The following is a 13,033-nucleotide window of genomic DNA, read 5'->3' as shown; positions in this document are numbered from 1 at the left end:
TCTAATACTATTGCATCTCCACATATTCGTCCAAAGAAGAGTTACTGGGTGTTGTGGCGGAGCTTACGCATGACTGCGCCACACACACCTCAACAACTAATGCTTTGATGCCTGCCGTGGCCTTTCTCGATGCCTGAAAAGAGGCGGGAGTTTATTCATCAGAACTGGAACGGCTGTAGTCCTACTATCCTCGATATATATACCGCCCAATGCACTCTACCTGATAGGCATAACTGGCGAGAGCACCCCGGACAGCCTATCATCAGCAAAGGGCCACATCAAACAGAAGAGCACAATTCGTGGCTGATAAATTCTATCCCCTACTACGTTCAATGACCAGGCGCAGTCTCTATCATTTTCACATAAGCGACTCCCACTGCACTAGCAACTCTTGCACGCCCAAGCATCCTATGCATCCCATTCAGACGTGCGACCGGACACCCCAGTCACGGAATCTGGCATTCACCCCGTTGTATTAATGCGCAGATCGTGATATCTGAATCGATTCGGGATGGATCCTGCCTCGATGGCTTCGCGATGGGATCAGCCCCAGGAGACCCTGTCCGCTAACAGACTGGCTCGACAAGATACCACATCATCTGTGGAGAGCAGCGATCTATACAAACCACTCCCTTCTGGTCGTTGGCTGCTTGAGTTTCATGCAAGTTGTCCAAAGTGCCACCATTATCATAGTGGAGCGAAATTGAAAATTGACAATCACGATGATAAAAGCAAAGCTAGTCCCGTTCTATGCGAGAACTGCAAGGATCCATGGATGCTATTTGGAGGCCGTAATTCAACGCAGCTATCACTTCTATCCGTTATGAGCACTGTTCCTGATCCCGTGGAAAGAGAAGTTCACCGACTACTCGTAGCAATGGTTCGGCCTGTGACAGCTGTCGCAACATCACATCTGGCGCGAAACCCGGGGACTACAGCGGACGATGTTGCGCCTGAGGGTTCTTCAGCTCTAGGTTCACATGAGACAACTTCACTGCCTCCGAATACGAACCGGGATATTTTTCAGGGCCTCAGTGTATCCAAACAGCAAAAGCGAACTACACTAAGGCCTAAGATCATTACTAGAAGTGTATCTGGACTCAATAGTGCTGACACTGGGCAACATCCCTTCTTCAACTTTCGGAAGAAACTTGTAACACGGTTTCCCATCTTGAGCAGAGTGGCATCCATTGCGGCCGACCGGCCTCTCACGAGCACAAGAAGGGTCAATGATAGAGCACAAGACACTCAGCATATCTCCATGAACAGGTGTCCCGTATCCAATCGGAACAGCGCGACCACAGAACATGTCTCATCAATTGGATCTCGACCTGGAACAGTTGATGCAGCCACACCACCTCTGAGTCCCGAGGCGCAAAAATTTATGACAGAAATAAAAGACAACCCCATCAGCTCGATGAACCAGGAAGATCGTATACGATGGGCACGAAAAAAGCTCACGGCGTTTCGACTTCGGCGTGCCAGTGCAGCTCTCTTGGAGGAGCCATCTTTTATCGACAGGGTGTCCCTGGCAAGCTCAGATGACTTGCTTCATATGCCGGTCTCCCAGCTCGATCGTCCAGGGTCGATAGGTCATCTGCTTGGAAGTCATTCCGGTCACTTTGATGGATTGTACTTTACCGATTCAATTCCTCCTACACATCGAGACTCTATGAGCGAGCGAACATCTGAGGTCACCACTGCTGCCGGGGACGGTCTTTTCGGCCCACGCATTCCGTTCCAAGGTCTGTTATCCCACGAACGTCAAAGCTCTGGGTCATCACGCCGATTTTCCGTGCAAAGTGCACCACGCACATGGCAGCAAATTCAGAATATTAGAACGGAAGCTCGCTATTCGCAAGATATATCTTCCGCAGCGGCTATCAGAGACGTCCCCGGGGCCCGAGCGCGAATCATACATCGATTGTCAGGAGGCGCCGCACTGCGTACCTCGAATGAGGATCCTGGATTATAAGTCTCCATCCATGGGAAGATTTACATATGCGAGATCAGAATGATGACAAGAAAATATCCCGTCGCTGCAACTATCGCCGTCAATTGTTTGCAACGCCTGACGAAGAATGATGCCCTGGCCCCTCGGATGAATATTGGAAACCCAAAAATATCTTCCGGAAGTTTGATCCTGTCGTTTGCATCTTCCTTTGTCCATCACCACTATTTCTCACTTGTATTCCTGCTTGTTTTTTTGCAGTTTCCACAATCGTTCACTTCACTTATTTCCTATGCATTACTTCATACTCTAGGTCAACATGGTCGGCGTATACGATTACAGACGTTCTTTAAGCGTATCATGATTAAACGCAATTCTCTCCTTGGACGGGAAGCATGGCTTTCATGAGTAACTTTCGCTGTCTACCATCCCTATATACTTCTCTTCTTAGCAATGGATACCCTCGCATCATACACGTATGACTCTATCCCAGTTCTTCCAATCGTTCCAGGATAAAAATGCACAACACTCGAACTCTGTTGGCAACATCTCAGCTCTGGGTACACTTTCACAAAGACAGCCTCTGGACCTGGGAGTGACTTCCATGTTGTCAAAGCTTCCTCGGCAGCTACTGAATGAAAGTCGACAACATTGTGGAGCTACATGTGATATGGGAGTCTCTCGCAGACTGGGCACGGTCGCTGACTGCGGTTCGAAACGCCCTCTTTTCACTGGGAAGTTGAACTACCCTGCGATATATCAGTTGTTCCTCTCCCCTAGGAGACTGGTCCATCTGTCAAGTCGAGATAGCTTGCATCTCAGGGCATTCAACTCTGAGCTGTAAGTTCTAATCTCACCTCAATAACGACCATATCCCAGCAACAAACATGCGCGAACCATTTGACTCCACCCCACTGTCCGACGCGGAGGAGTTCGAAACTTCTCTAGAGACCGTCGAATGTGCCATCTGCTGCGATTTATTCAATCACGAGCACCGACCGATCATGGTCCAAACTTGTGGACATGTCTTCGGTGCACAATGTCTTGTCCAGTGGGTTGACAGTGGCAACGCCAACCAACACCAATGTCCAATCTGCCGCGGGAGCCTATCTGGTCGAAATGCCATCATAGCTGAAGACGGCAGCTTATTCAACTTGAATCTGCCTGACGTCCCCATGGAGGAAGTTAACAATAGCATAGGCCCAGTCTTTGCAGCTCCACCCAACAATAACACGCCTGTCGTCCCAGCCTCTACCATAGACCTTCCCCCACGACAGGCTGAACAAAACCCAATTCCAGCACACAGCCGTCATACACAACCATTGACACAGCGCCTACGATCTGCCCTCTCCAACCCAATCGCCTCCATCCGCCAGAACTACCAAGACATCCGCACAGCAGTCCATAACCGTCCAGACCACTCCGCTTCAATCATCTCGCTGTTGATGCCCCATCGCAGAGCACACTCTCGCACTGCTGCTCGTGCTCGTCACCACAATGCCAATCGCGTACGTGCTGGGGCCGACCAGAGACTCGATAACTCTGGGGTACATGGTCCGGGACTGCCATGGGGCGTGTATCTGGCTGCTCGTCCGGTGCTTGTTCGAGCACCTGCTTATGATGAGGGTTGGCGGAATGCCCGCGCTTTTCGTGGTTTGTAACCTAGGGCTTAGAATTGCAGATGAAGTCAGGGCGAGGGATGTTGGTAGGGGCGAGCGAAGGGCATATGAGGATGTGAAGGCGAGAAACTACTTTGGGAGGAAATCATGGGGAAATTTTCATGACGGTCATTATACCGATTACTACTGTATGGGCTGATGAGCAACGAGGTTATGAATCTAGATTTCGGAATTGAATAGCTCAGAATACTAGGGATATACAGGTGTAGTAGACTCTTCAAAGCATCTTCATATGCGATGATCAATCTATCAAAACGTTATAGAAATTTACCTAGTCGATACAACGCCAAGTGAGCCGAATTACTCATCCACTGTCCCAAAACCAAAACCAAAAAAACTACTAGGCCCATATACATCCCACGTCAACTCGCGAGGCCTAAGCCCAGACGCTCACCAATCATCAATCATGTCATTCGCCTCCTCGCTCTCATCATCCATAACCTTCCTCGCCGCCTCACTCCCGCTGACCGGCAACATCTCGAGCCCACCCTTCCGCGCCTCCTCCGGCACCTCCTCGGGATCCAGCAACCCAACCTGGAACAAAACACTAGCCTGATCCCAATACACACGCTCACACCACACCTTACCCGCGCGAAACGCGACAATGCTGACCAGGACGATTTCGACTTTTTGGTTAGTCGGGGCAACGCCGGGCAGGATCCACGGCATCGGACAGGTGTGCTTGAATTGGAGGTAGAGTTCGTCGACGATGCGGTCGGTGCCGATGGTGCGGGAGACGAGGCGCATGTGTGTGGTGGGTGGTGCGTGTTTGAGGAAGAAGTCTTTGTAGAAGCGGTGGAGGTCTGGGCGGCCGTGGGCGCCGGTTAGAGTTGGGGTGAAGTTGAGAAAGGGGGTTGGGGATTTGACGTAGGTGTCTAAGAGTTTGTCGACGTTTTTGCCGCGGTATCGTTCTGGAGTGTGGTGTTAGTTGTGGGTGGTGGGGGATTGGGAAGGGGGATGCATGGTCATCGGGACGTACGTTCTTCGTTTTCTTCCCAGACGCGCTCGAGGTCGACTTCGGCGCTGAAGCCGCGGCGGACGGTGCTGAGGCTGCGGCTCCACGCTATGGCGTCGGCGACGGCGTCGTATGCGTCGAGATCGTGTTCCGCGAAGCCGGCGTCTACATCTTCGTACGTGTAACACGGGTAGACGATCTTGTCCTGGAGTCCTCCTGCACCTATGCCAGGTGTGACGCGCTTGCGTACTGTCTTGCGCTTCCCTTGTATACCGAGGACTTCTGGCCTGCGTGTAACGCCTACTACTTCCTCATGGCCTTTTGTACCCTCTGCAAGGTGGACCAGTACGCGAAAAGACGAGGTGAAGCGATGCCGTGTATCTGGGATGGAAGAGGGGTAGTATGCGACAAGCGAACATAGTTTTGATGTCGCTGTTTTTGGCTCTGAGTAGACATCTAGACATACGGCTGCTGCGTCGCCAAAGGCTGCAGTGGGCTGATTAGCTGCTGTTGCGAATACAATGCGCACTCATCTATTGCGCTGAAGTATGAGAGGGTTGTATACCTACGATCGCATAGCGCTCGCCAATGCCCATTCCATCGCCCAGTTTATACAGCGTATTCACGTATTGCTTTCCGCCTTTGCCAAATGGAATGTATTTGACAATGAAACCCTCGTCGCGCCATGCCTTCATGGTTTCGAGGTCAAACTCGTCGTCCTCTGCTGTGATGTACAAGACAGGCGTGCTGCTTCGGAACGATAGCCAACCATTGCGATCGGCAAGATATTGTGTGGCCATTGATTCAGAGTGAAGTTACGGCTGCGATGATGCGATGTTCTGGTGGCTTGCCGTGAATGAATCCTCTATTAAGCGCCTTGGTGGTGGTGGTGGTGGTGGAGGAGGACAGAGATGGCAAGTATGAAGGCAGCAAGCCAGCACGGGTGGATGAAAGCATGACCACTAAAGCCATGGGGCATATCGGCACGTCCCTGGTATGTGGGCTCACAGGAGCTGAATCCTGCTCCAAGGTTGGTCGCAAGAGGGATTGGTGGAGTCGTGCTGCCGTGCTTCAGACCACAGATGACGTAGGTCGTCTGATGCATGGCTAGGAGCTGGCCCAGGTGTTGTCAGGGGTGTGCCCCCACAACACCAACCTACTACAGTCCCTTGACCAAGGAAGGAAATACTATTTACGATTGACCATGTATGCTAATAGTATAGTACAATCTCAAGCCTATATATCATAAGAGATTTTTCTTCTTCTGCAAACGCACTACAAGAGTAAAAGCAGAATGTACACCGTACTGAACATTGGGCACAGCACATCTGCCAATGCTTCTTCGTATGTGTGCTCCTGCGTAAAAACATCTCGAATGAATCTAGCTCACGGGATGAAATCTTCATATGTCGGTACAAGGTTCAGCACCGTTTGGTTATAATTTCCTGTTCCTTGCTGCTTTGACGAATGAACGAGTGCATTGGAATGGGATTTCAGGGCTGGGGTTGTGAAAGAGCGGATCCCTCGCGTGTTGCGGGAGGAATTCGCAAGGCTAGGTCTGGGGGGGTATGGGATCTATGCGTGTGTGTTGTAGCGGGGCTTCACGGTAGTGTGAGACAACGAGGAGAAGGAGAAGGAGGATGAGGAGAAGGAAGAATAACCCCATTCCATCCTCCCCATATCTCAACCACAAAACACAGCAAAACATGAACACACAATCTTCTCGCATACCCTGGATATCAAATAGTTTACCCAAAGCAAGCTCGCCATACCACCATCAACCCACGCCACGCCACGCGATCCCAATGTAATAATAGTCACACAACAGCAACAGCAACGACAGCAACAGCGAATGACCTCCTTCCCTTCCACCGTACAAGCCGCTGAAGCGCGCTCCGAATAGCCTCCTAACTCCAGCCGTCCGCCCAAACAAACAAAACAAAACGAACAACGTATAACGATCTCCTCAAAGCCCATTCCACCTCTTCAAATCGTCCGTGTGTATACCCCAGCCCGCTGGATCCCTATTACTGCGATCCCGATCTATGCGCTTATGCTCGAACCACGCACGCTCGCGATCTTGCGGACTCACGGAAAGGCCTAGATGTACAGCGGATTGTTCGTGTTGGTCTTTGGGGGGTAGGAAGGCGCTGGTGTGGGGGGCGCGGAGGGGATTTATGGTTTGTGGGGCTGGGGCAGGTATTGGGTGGGTTAGGTGTAGGTCCCGCATGTATGTCTCTAGGTGCTTGATGTCTGATGGGAGGGGTGGGGAGGAAGAGTGGGAGGGTGGGTATTGTGTTTTGGTAGGGGGGGTAGATGTGAAGGCGCGTGGTGATGGAGCGGCCGGTGGTTCTTTTGAGATGTTGGGAGCGGACTTGTGGCTATATGGGGACGTTCTGAAGAGGGTGGTGGGTTGGGCCATATGTGTTGGTTCCGCTACAAATTCGTTCTTGGAAAGCAATGAACTACCTCGGAAGTCCAATGGAGAATGTTCCTCTTTCGCTCGCTGTGCTAGGCGTTGTTGCGTGGCCTCCTTTTCGCTTCTGCAGTGCCTGGCCCACGAATCTTCTGCCACTTGCTTAGGCGGCGTTGCTTTTGGTGATTGTAAGTTTCGACGCAGCCGATCGAGCGTCTGGACGAGTAAAGCACAATCTTTGCACTTTTCACCGTCCGTGGGTAGCGGGACAGGACTGGATAGTTCGGCAAGATCACTCGCATTGGTCATGTATGTGTGCTGGACATTTGGCGTTGCTTGTCCGCAGACTGTAACGGGCCCACTCACGACAGTAACAGAGTGCCTGGGTTCGTCGCGATGTCGCTGCCATTCCCGGACCCTGTCATCTGTCGTCATGGATCTCTTGAAATTTGAAAATAGCGACGGACCAGCATGGGGCTCGAAATCGATGGTATCATGCTGACCAAAACTTGTAGGCATAGTCTCTGCTCTTGCAAGGGGTCTTAGGACGGGTGTTGCAATCGTACTCTTCAAACCTGGGGCGCGTAGAAGTGGCTTCGCATTCTCGGTACTTCTCCTCCGTGGTGAACATACCCTTCTTTGATCCCCATTGTAATCTGTGATCTTCCCACGGATAATGTCAAACATTGCTTCGCCTTTCGGCGCGGTGGTCAAGTTCTCATACCCTCTCGACGTGATGAGGATGTCATCTTCAATGCGAACCCCACCCACTGGCATGTATCGCTCCAAGACCTCTACGTTAATGAACTTGGCGTGTTCGGGCAATGGGAGGTAAAATTGCTTAAGTGCATAATCCGAAAAATAAATACCAGGCTCGACAGTCACGACCATTCCCGCTTCAAGTTGGCTACTTTGTGGATCTGTGGGTGCGTGGCAAGTGCTTGGTTCATATACTGGAATATGGAAACCTTGCGGGTATAGTGAAGGGGCCTATGCGTAGTTAGTTACGGGTTTCCACAGGAATACCAAGCTCTTACCTGCTGGGTGACAATCTTCCCTCTCCTGACGCTCATTAGATCAGCTTGGCCAACATCGTGCACCTCCAAACCTATGTGATGTCCAAGGCCATGGGGGAAAAACGCTCTACTAGTCCCCGCTTTGTAAATTTCTTCTCTGGTTCCATTGTGGAAGATGCCGAGCTGCAGGAGGCCATCAATTGCTATCTGATGTGCGCGAATATGCAGATCAAGATATCTCACGCCTGGAGCTAGCCGCTCAATACAAGCCTCCTGCATCCGCTCAACGAGCTTATAGATGTTTTCAGCTTCTTGTGTAGGCCAAGACGGTGCAAGAGGGAATGTGCGTGTTATATCACTAGCATAGAGCTCATACTCACATCCTGCATCCAGACACATCAGCTGGCGGTCTTCAAAGTCCTCATTGTTTGCATCGTAGTGTAGGGTGCCCGCATTAGGCCCTGAAGCGGCAATGGGATCATATGCTTGCTCCTTTGCTTGCATCGAAATGCACATGTCCACAAAGAGACCCTCGACTTGAGCTTCGTTCTTGAACTTCAAGATGTTGGCTAGAACCCCTCTGTGCGCCTGGGAGCTGATGTCGTTTGCCTTTCGGATGAGCTGTATTTCGTGGTCATCCTTGATCATGCGACACATGTCCATAGCGGGCATGAGGGCTGTTGTGTCCATACAAGACACCCGCACAGGAGAGCTCGGAATTTGCGATGGGTGGAGAGCATAAATCTTGGCGCCCTGGTTCCTTGGATGGTCTGCCCAGGTCTTGAGATAGGTTGGCAATTGATCGATGAAATATGCTGCGTGGATATCATATCTGGCCAGTGCCTCTACTGGGTTGGAGCCACGGCCATTCCAGATGACGCGCTTTGGGTCGATGCGTGGGATGAATAGAGTCAAAGTGTCTCGTCGGAGGTCGTAGGTCAGGTGACAGTCAGGCTCGTTGCATCTTCAACTCATCAGCACGATACTGTCATGCAACTCATCCAACGCACCCGCTCAGATAGTAGAAGTAGCGCAATTGTCGAAATGGCGCAGGCATGTCGCTGTCCTCGTTGTTCTTGGCCGCCTGGCCGGGTAGACAGATCAAGCCCCTATCCTCACCCAGCTTTTCCTGGACTTTGCGCGCATGTTGTTTAGCTGCCTCTCATTAGCTTTGCGCATTTCATTCAGCTGGCCTCATCCATCGCTCGCACCTGGGTACTTCTCGAGAGGACTGTCAGCCTCCAGATGGAGCCAGTACTCCTTGTCCTCCCATTCCAGGCGCTGGGCCAGACCAGACACATCAAAACCATTCATCCTGCAGCTTCTACCTATGCACCCTCCAAATTTACGGATTGCGACGCTGGGACATTGCATCGAGGAGGAGTGCGGCGTGTCGTGTTATGTGTGTTCACGATGATCCGCTCACCGGTCACCGGCCGCCTGAATCCGTGCCCCGCTGTGATTCGTTTGATGCCTCTCGTTCCGGTCAAGAAAAGCCACTACCGGTAACGAGAATGGCGAGCATCAACCAAGAGGGTTGGCCCGCGCAATCATCTAAAAAAGGGCCTTGCTGACACCAAAGCTCCCTCCTTACTGCATCGAACATCGGCGGTTCGTTGGATCGACATGGTACTCGACCCCGCATTTGCCCACGTCCGGACAGGAGCCTGCTGCAAGTCTCCAAGTAGGTACCGTTTCAACATGTCCGTACGCTCACTAGCAGCTTGCCACAGGTGCTCCTTGGACCAAGCGACATGCACCAGGACCCGTGTCACGTAGGATGCCACAGTGCAAAGGCGTGTTAGTGGCGGTGGTGGCCAAGGTTGATAGGCCACAGCTTGACCGGTGTATCCACTAATCGCGGTTGCAACACCATGGATATGTTGTGAGATCCCCCTGACCAAGACCGACCACATACACGGCCCCAGACATCTTACACCGGCAGAGCTGATGAGATGTTCATCTCTTTTTCACCCATCACATGATGGCAGCAACCCTCTTGCTCATCGTCTGGGCTAGGCTTGAAATCAAAACCCCATTCATGGACTGAGTTCTGATGAAATCGCAGGCAGTAGGTAGGTCTTGATCCCCTCCAAGAAAAACATCTCAATCAACAACTATTTTCTTTTGGCGCACCATCTTTTCAAGGACGGCAGCGTACATGTGCCGGATCCCTTTTTTGTAGACTTAGGCGCACAAGCCTGACAGGTAGCTGTGGATTACTCCACGGGCGTAATGACACATCATTACAAGTTTCATGAACAATTATTATGTATCCATTCATAGCTATCACAGATACATCTCGTGATTACGACATTGAAAAAATCTACGCAGGCTTCTGAGCAGCCGAGAGTAGCTAAAGGAAGAAGGTACTGCGTCACGAGAATGATTTCCCACACATACGATTATTTCAGCAGAAGCCCGCCCTGTTGCGTGCCCATATCAACGCCACGCCATAATAATCGCTCAAATGCAAGCGAGGACGATACGCCGCCATTCTCAATAGAGTAGGCATGCAAGAAACCATAGTCCTTCTCACAGTCAAAGCCGTAAACCCACTCAAAAGGGCCTAGAGAGGTTGTCCTCACATGCGAACGCGAAGAAGATATCGTAGACGAACTTGCGCAACATCATAAGCGATGTACTCGTTGTACATAAGGTAAGCATCTTTGACCTTTGTAGGACCCGGAGGTGTCGTTACATCTGGCTGAAAGCATAGTTAGCTTATCAAGTCGAGAAGAATATAGTGCCCCTCCTTACCATCTTACACCCGGAGAGCGCCGGATTCACACAGCCTGCATCTTTCCACTTGCTTGGGCCTGTTTGACCCTTGCCCCACGTACTCACAGAACCTTTCGCCTTGGCCTCCTCGCCAGCAGAGTACGATGCCTGGGTCAATTCGTACATTGGCCTGCCCAACTCGGCTTCACACAAAAGCAACAGTGCTGTGCCCCCAGAGTTGTAAGCGCAGCAGTAGTTGGCCGACTTGGACGACATGTCTGCAAGATAGATACCCTTGCCAAACATGTAGCCTGAGACGGGCGCCTCGGGCGGAGCAATACGGAGACCTTGACCGAGAATACCGCCAAAATTCGTGACTCGAGATCCATGCCAGAGCAGACGGCGATCGCTATCCATCTTCGAATATGGGCTCTTATCGAAGCGTTCAAACTCGCCGTTGCGTTCAATACGGAAAATGTCCTGAACGGCATAGGTCATGTGATGTGTCGATCCCTTGGAATTGTTCAAGTAAGCGTCGAGCTCAGTGAATTCCTCACTCTTGGGGTCAAGTGCTGTCATCTCATTCATGTTAAGGCCGCGGAACTGCTTGTCGAGTTGATGGACGCCACTATCATCCTTCAGCTGACTCTTGAGCATCGCTGCAGCCTCCTTCATGTCTGACAGACTCTCGAGTAATTCAATCTCCTTCTTGAGAGAGGCGGAGTCGCGAATAACAGGTGGTCGATTGCGACCGAAAGCATGAGGAATTACAGAGAAGTATTGATTAGAAAGACGCTCCACCTCGTTTCGTGACTCGGTATCAGTGTTGTCCAGCAGTGTGGATAGGTCTTTGAGTGCCTGAAACCCCCGAGCAATGGTGCCTTTGCTCAACTTGCCGAGTGGAAGTTTGTTTGCATCATAGTTGAGGGCAGCCATCGTGGCGTCAAAATACTGTAGATTGAAGATCAACTTCATGAGATCCTGAGTGGGAGCGTCGAGTGTACACTCGGCAGCTTTGACTTCAGCTTTGACCTCCCCATTGGCACCATCACTGCCAGCATTATGGTCGTCCTCGTCGTCATTATCCGAGTCTGGATTGTAAGATCGCTCGACATATGAGTACTTGCCCGCCTTGGGATTCTCGCCTCGATCTTCCCATTTGAGACCTGACTTATCTTTGAATTTCTTCTGAAATTGCTGAAGCGCATCGCCTACGCCACCGCTACCGAGCATGGCACTTTGGCCACGCTCGCCAACTCTGCCCCATCGCGTCCATGTCTTGAAGTCGGAGCCGTTGGTCAATGTCTGTCACTGTCAGAGCTCATTCCATGTGCATTCATGCACCCATACATGCCTGAACCTTGTAAAACTTGTTGTTGTTTGCAGAAGAATTAGTCTGATTCAGAGAAGCATCCCAAATAGTTCCATTGTCGTCGATATAGACTTGATAATTGGCTAGTGGGCAAAACTCGTCGATAGAAATGGCGATCTTCTTCGATTTTGCGTTCTGGCCGTCGCCTATTTTGGCCTCTTCAGCAATTTTGGGCTTTTTGGATTGAGAAGTAGTCTGTTGGGTTGCAGACGAGGGATCAGATGAGGCGGCACGTTTGTTGGATCCATTAGCCTGATTCTGGGCAGGAGCAGGCGCCGGACTGGATGAAGTGTCTAGACGATGTTGTGTCTCGTCGACCTTTGAATCTGCCAGACCAAGGTCAGTTTGGGAGGACTCCTGTACTGCTAGGCGAATCGCTGCATGAGAATCTTCTGCTCACCTGTAGATTCGCACTCCTCTAGCCATGAAAGCGAGACAATTGGGATATGGTGAGCCCTAGCCGCTTTGACCTTGACCGAGTTGCTCTCAAAATCTTTGTCAGTGGCAATGAGGAGGGTTGTATCAGCAGTGACGCTTGGAGCCACCGTCGCTCCCAGTGTCTTGATGCGTGCCTGGACTGCTGCTTGCGTAGTTCCTGCGAACTTGCCTGATGTTGCAATGATGCATTCATCCAAGATTTGAGCAACCTGGACAGCTTTCTGGGTAGCTCTGCGAGGAGCCATTGGCGTGATTTGATGCTGAGAAATTGGAATACAGCTCGGATCAAGGCCAGAGACGGGCTATTTGAATCATCGGTTGCACAGGTCCGCGCGTAGTCGAAATGATGGGAGGCCTGGATGATCGGCAGGTACAGCCAGGCATCAGCCCCCAATGCGGTTAGCGCCGTCTTTCTGCCTACAGGTACGGAACACAACGTCACGTTTCTGCACGTCTGTGTGGGTATGGTTTGGGGAGAACTGACC

General features: G+C 51.3%; 5 protein-coding genes across 5 annotated transcripts; 2 read left to right on the top strand and 3 right to left on the bottom strand.

Moving 5' to 3' along the window:
- Positions 1 to 511: 511 nt before the first annotated feature.
- Positions 512 to 1,975, top strand: IAQ61_005160 (uncharacterized protein; the record flags this gene model as incomplete). The annotated part of the gene is made up of 1 exon (XM_003843018.1): positions 512 to 1,975. The coding sequence occupies one exon, from the start codon at positions 512 to 514 to the stop codon at positions 1,973 to 1,975; it is 1,464 nt and encodes a 487-aa protein (XP_003843066.1).
- An 863-nt stretch (positions 1,976 to 2,838) lies between these two features.
- IAQ61_005159 (uncharacterized protein) lies at positions 2,839 to 3,612 on the top strand (the record flags this gene model as incomplete). Its single annotated transcript, XM_003843019.1, has 1 exon — positions 2,839 to 3,612. One exon carries the CDS (start codon positions 2,839 to 2,841, stop codon positions 3,610 to 3,612), a length of 774 nt encoding a protein of 257 aa, XP_003843067.1.
- Positions 3,613 to 4,020: 408 nt separating this feature from the next.
- IAQ61_005158 (uncharacterized protein) lies at positions 4,021 to 5,385 on the bottom strand (the record flags this gene model as incomplete). Its single annotated transcript, XM_066096687.1, has 3 exons — positions 4,021 to 4,541; positions 4,610 to 5,071; positions 5,151 to 5,385. 3 exons carry the CDS (start codon positions 5,383 to 5,385, stop codon positions 4,021 to 4,023), a joined length of 1,218 nt encoding a protein of 405 aa, XP_065953382.1.
- A 1,166-nt stretch (positions 5,386 to 6,551) lies between these two features.
- On the bottom strand, positions 6,552 to 9,933 carry IAQ61_005157 (uncharacterized protein; the record flags this gene model as incomplete). The annotated part of the gene is made up of 3 exons (XM_066096686.1): positions 6,552 to 7,941; positions 8,028 to 8,937; positions 9,612 to 9,933. The coding sequence occupies 3 exons, from the start codon at positions 9,931 to 9,933 to the stop codon at positions 6,552 to 6,554; spliced, it is 2,622 nt and encodes an 873-aa protein (XP_065953381.1).
- A 668-nt stretch (positions 9,934 to 10,601) lies between these two features.
- Positions 10,602 to 12,793, bottom strand: IAQ61_005156 (uncharacterized protein; the record flags this gene model as incomplete). The annotated part of the gene is made up of 4 exons (XM_066096685.1): positions 10,602 to 10,724; positions 10,778 to 12,043; positions 12,093 to 12,436; positions 12,511 to 12,793. The coding sequence occupies 4 exons, from the start codon at positions 12,791 to 12,793 to the stop codon at positions 10,602 to 10,604; spliced, it is 2,016 nt and encodes a 671-aa protein (XP_065953380.1).
- Positions 12,794 to 13,033: the final 240 nt, after the last annotated feature.

Source organism: Plenodomus lingam (genome assembly GCF_022343315.1).
Source record: "Plenodomus lingam strain CAN1 chromosome Unknown contig_21, whole genome shotgun sequence".
NCBI lineage: Eukaryota > Fungi > Ascomycota > Dothideomycetes > Pleosporales > Leptosphaeriaceae > Plenodomus > Plenodomus lingam.
Note: the sequence above shows the minus strand (reverse complement) of the source record. Positions and strands in the feature narration are given on the sequence as shown.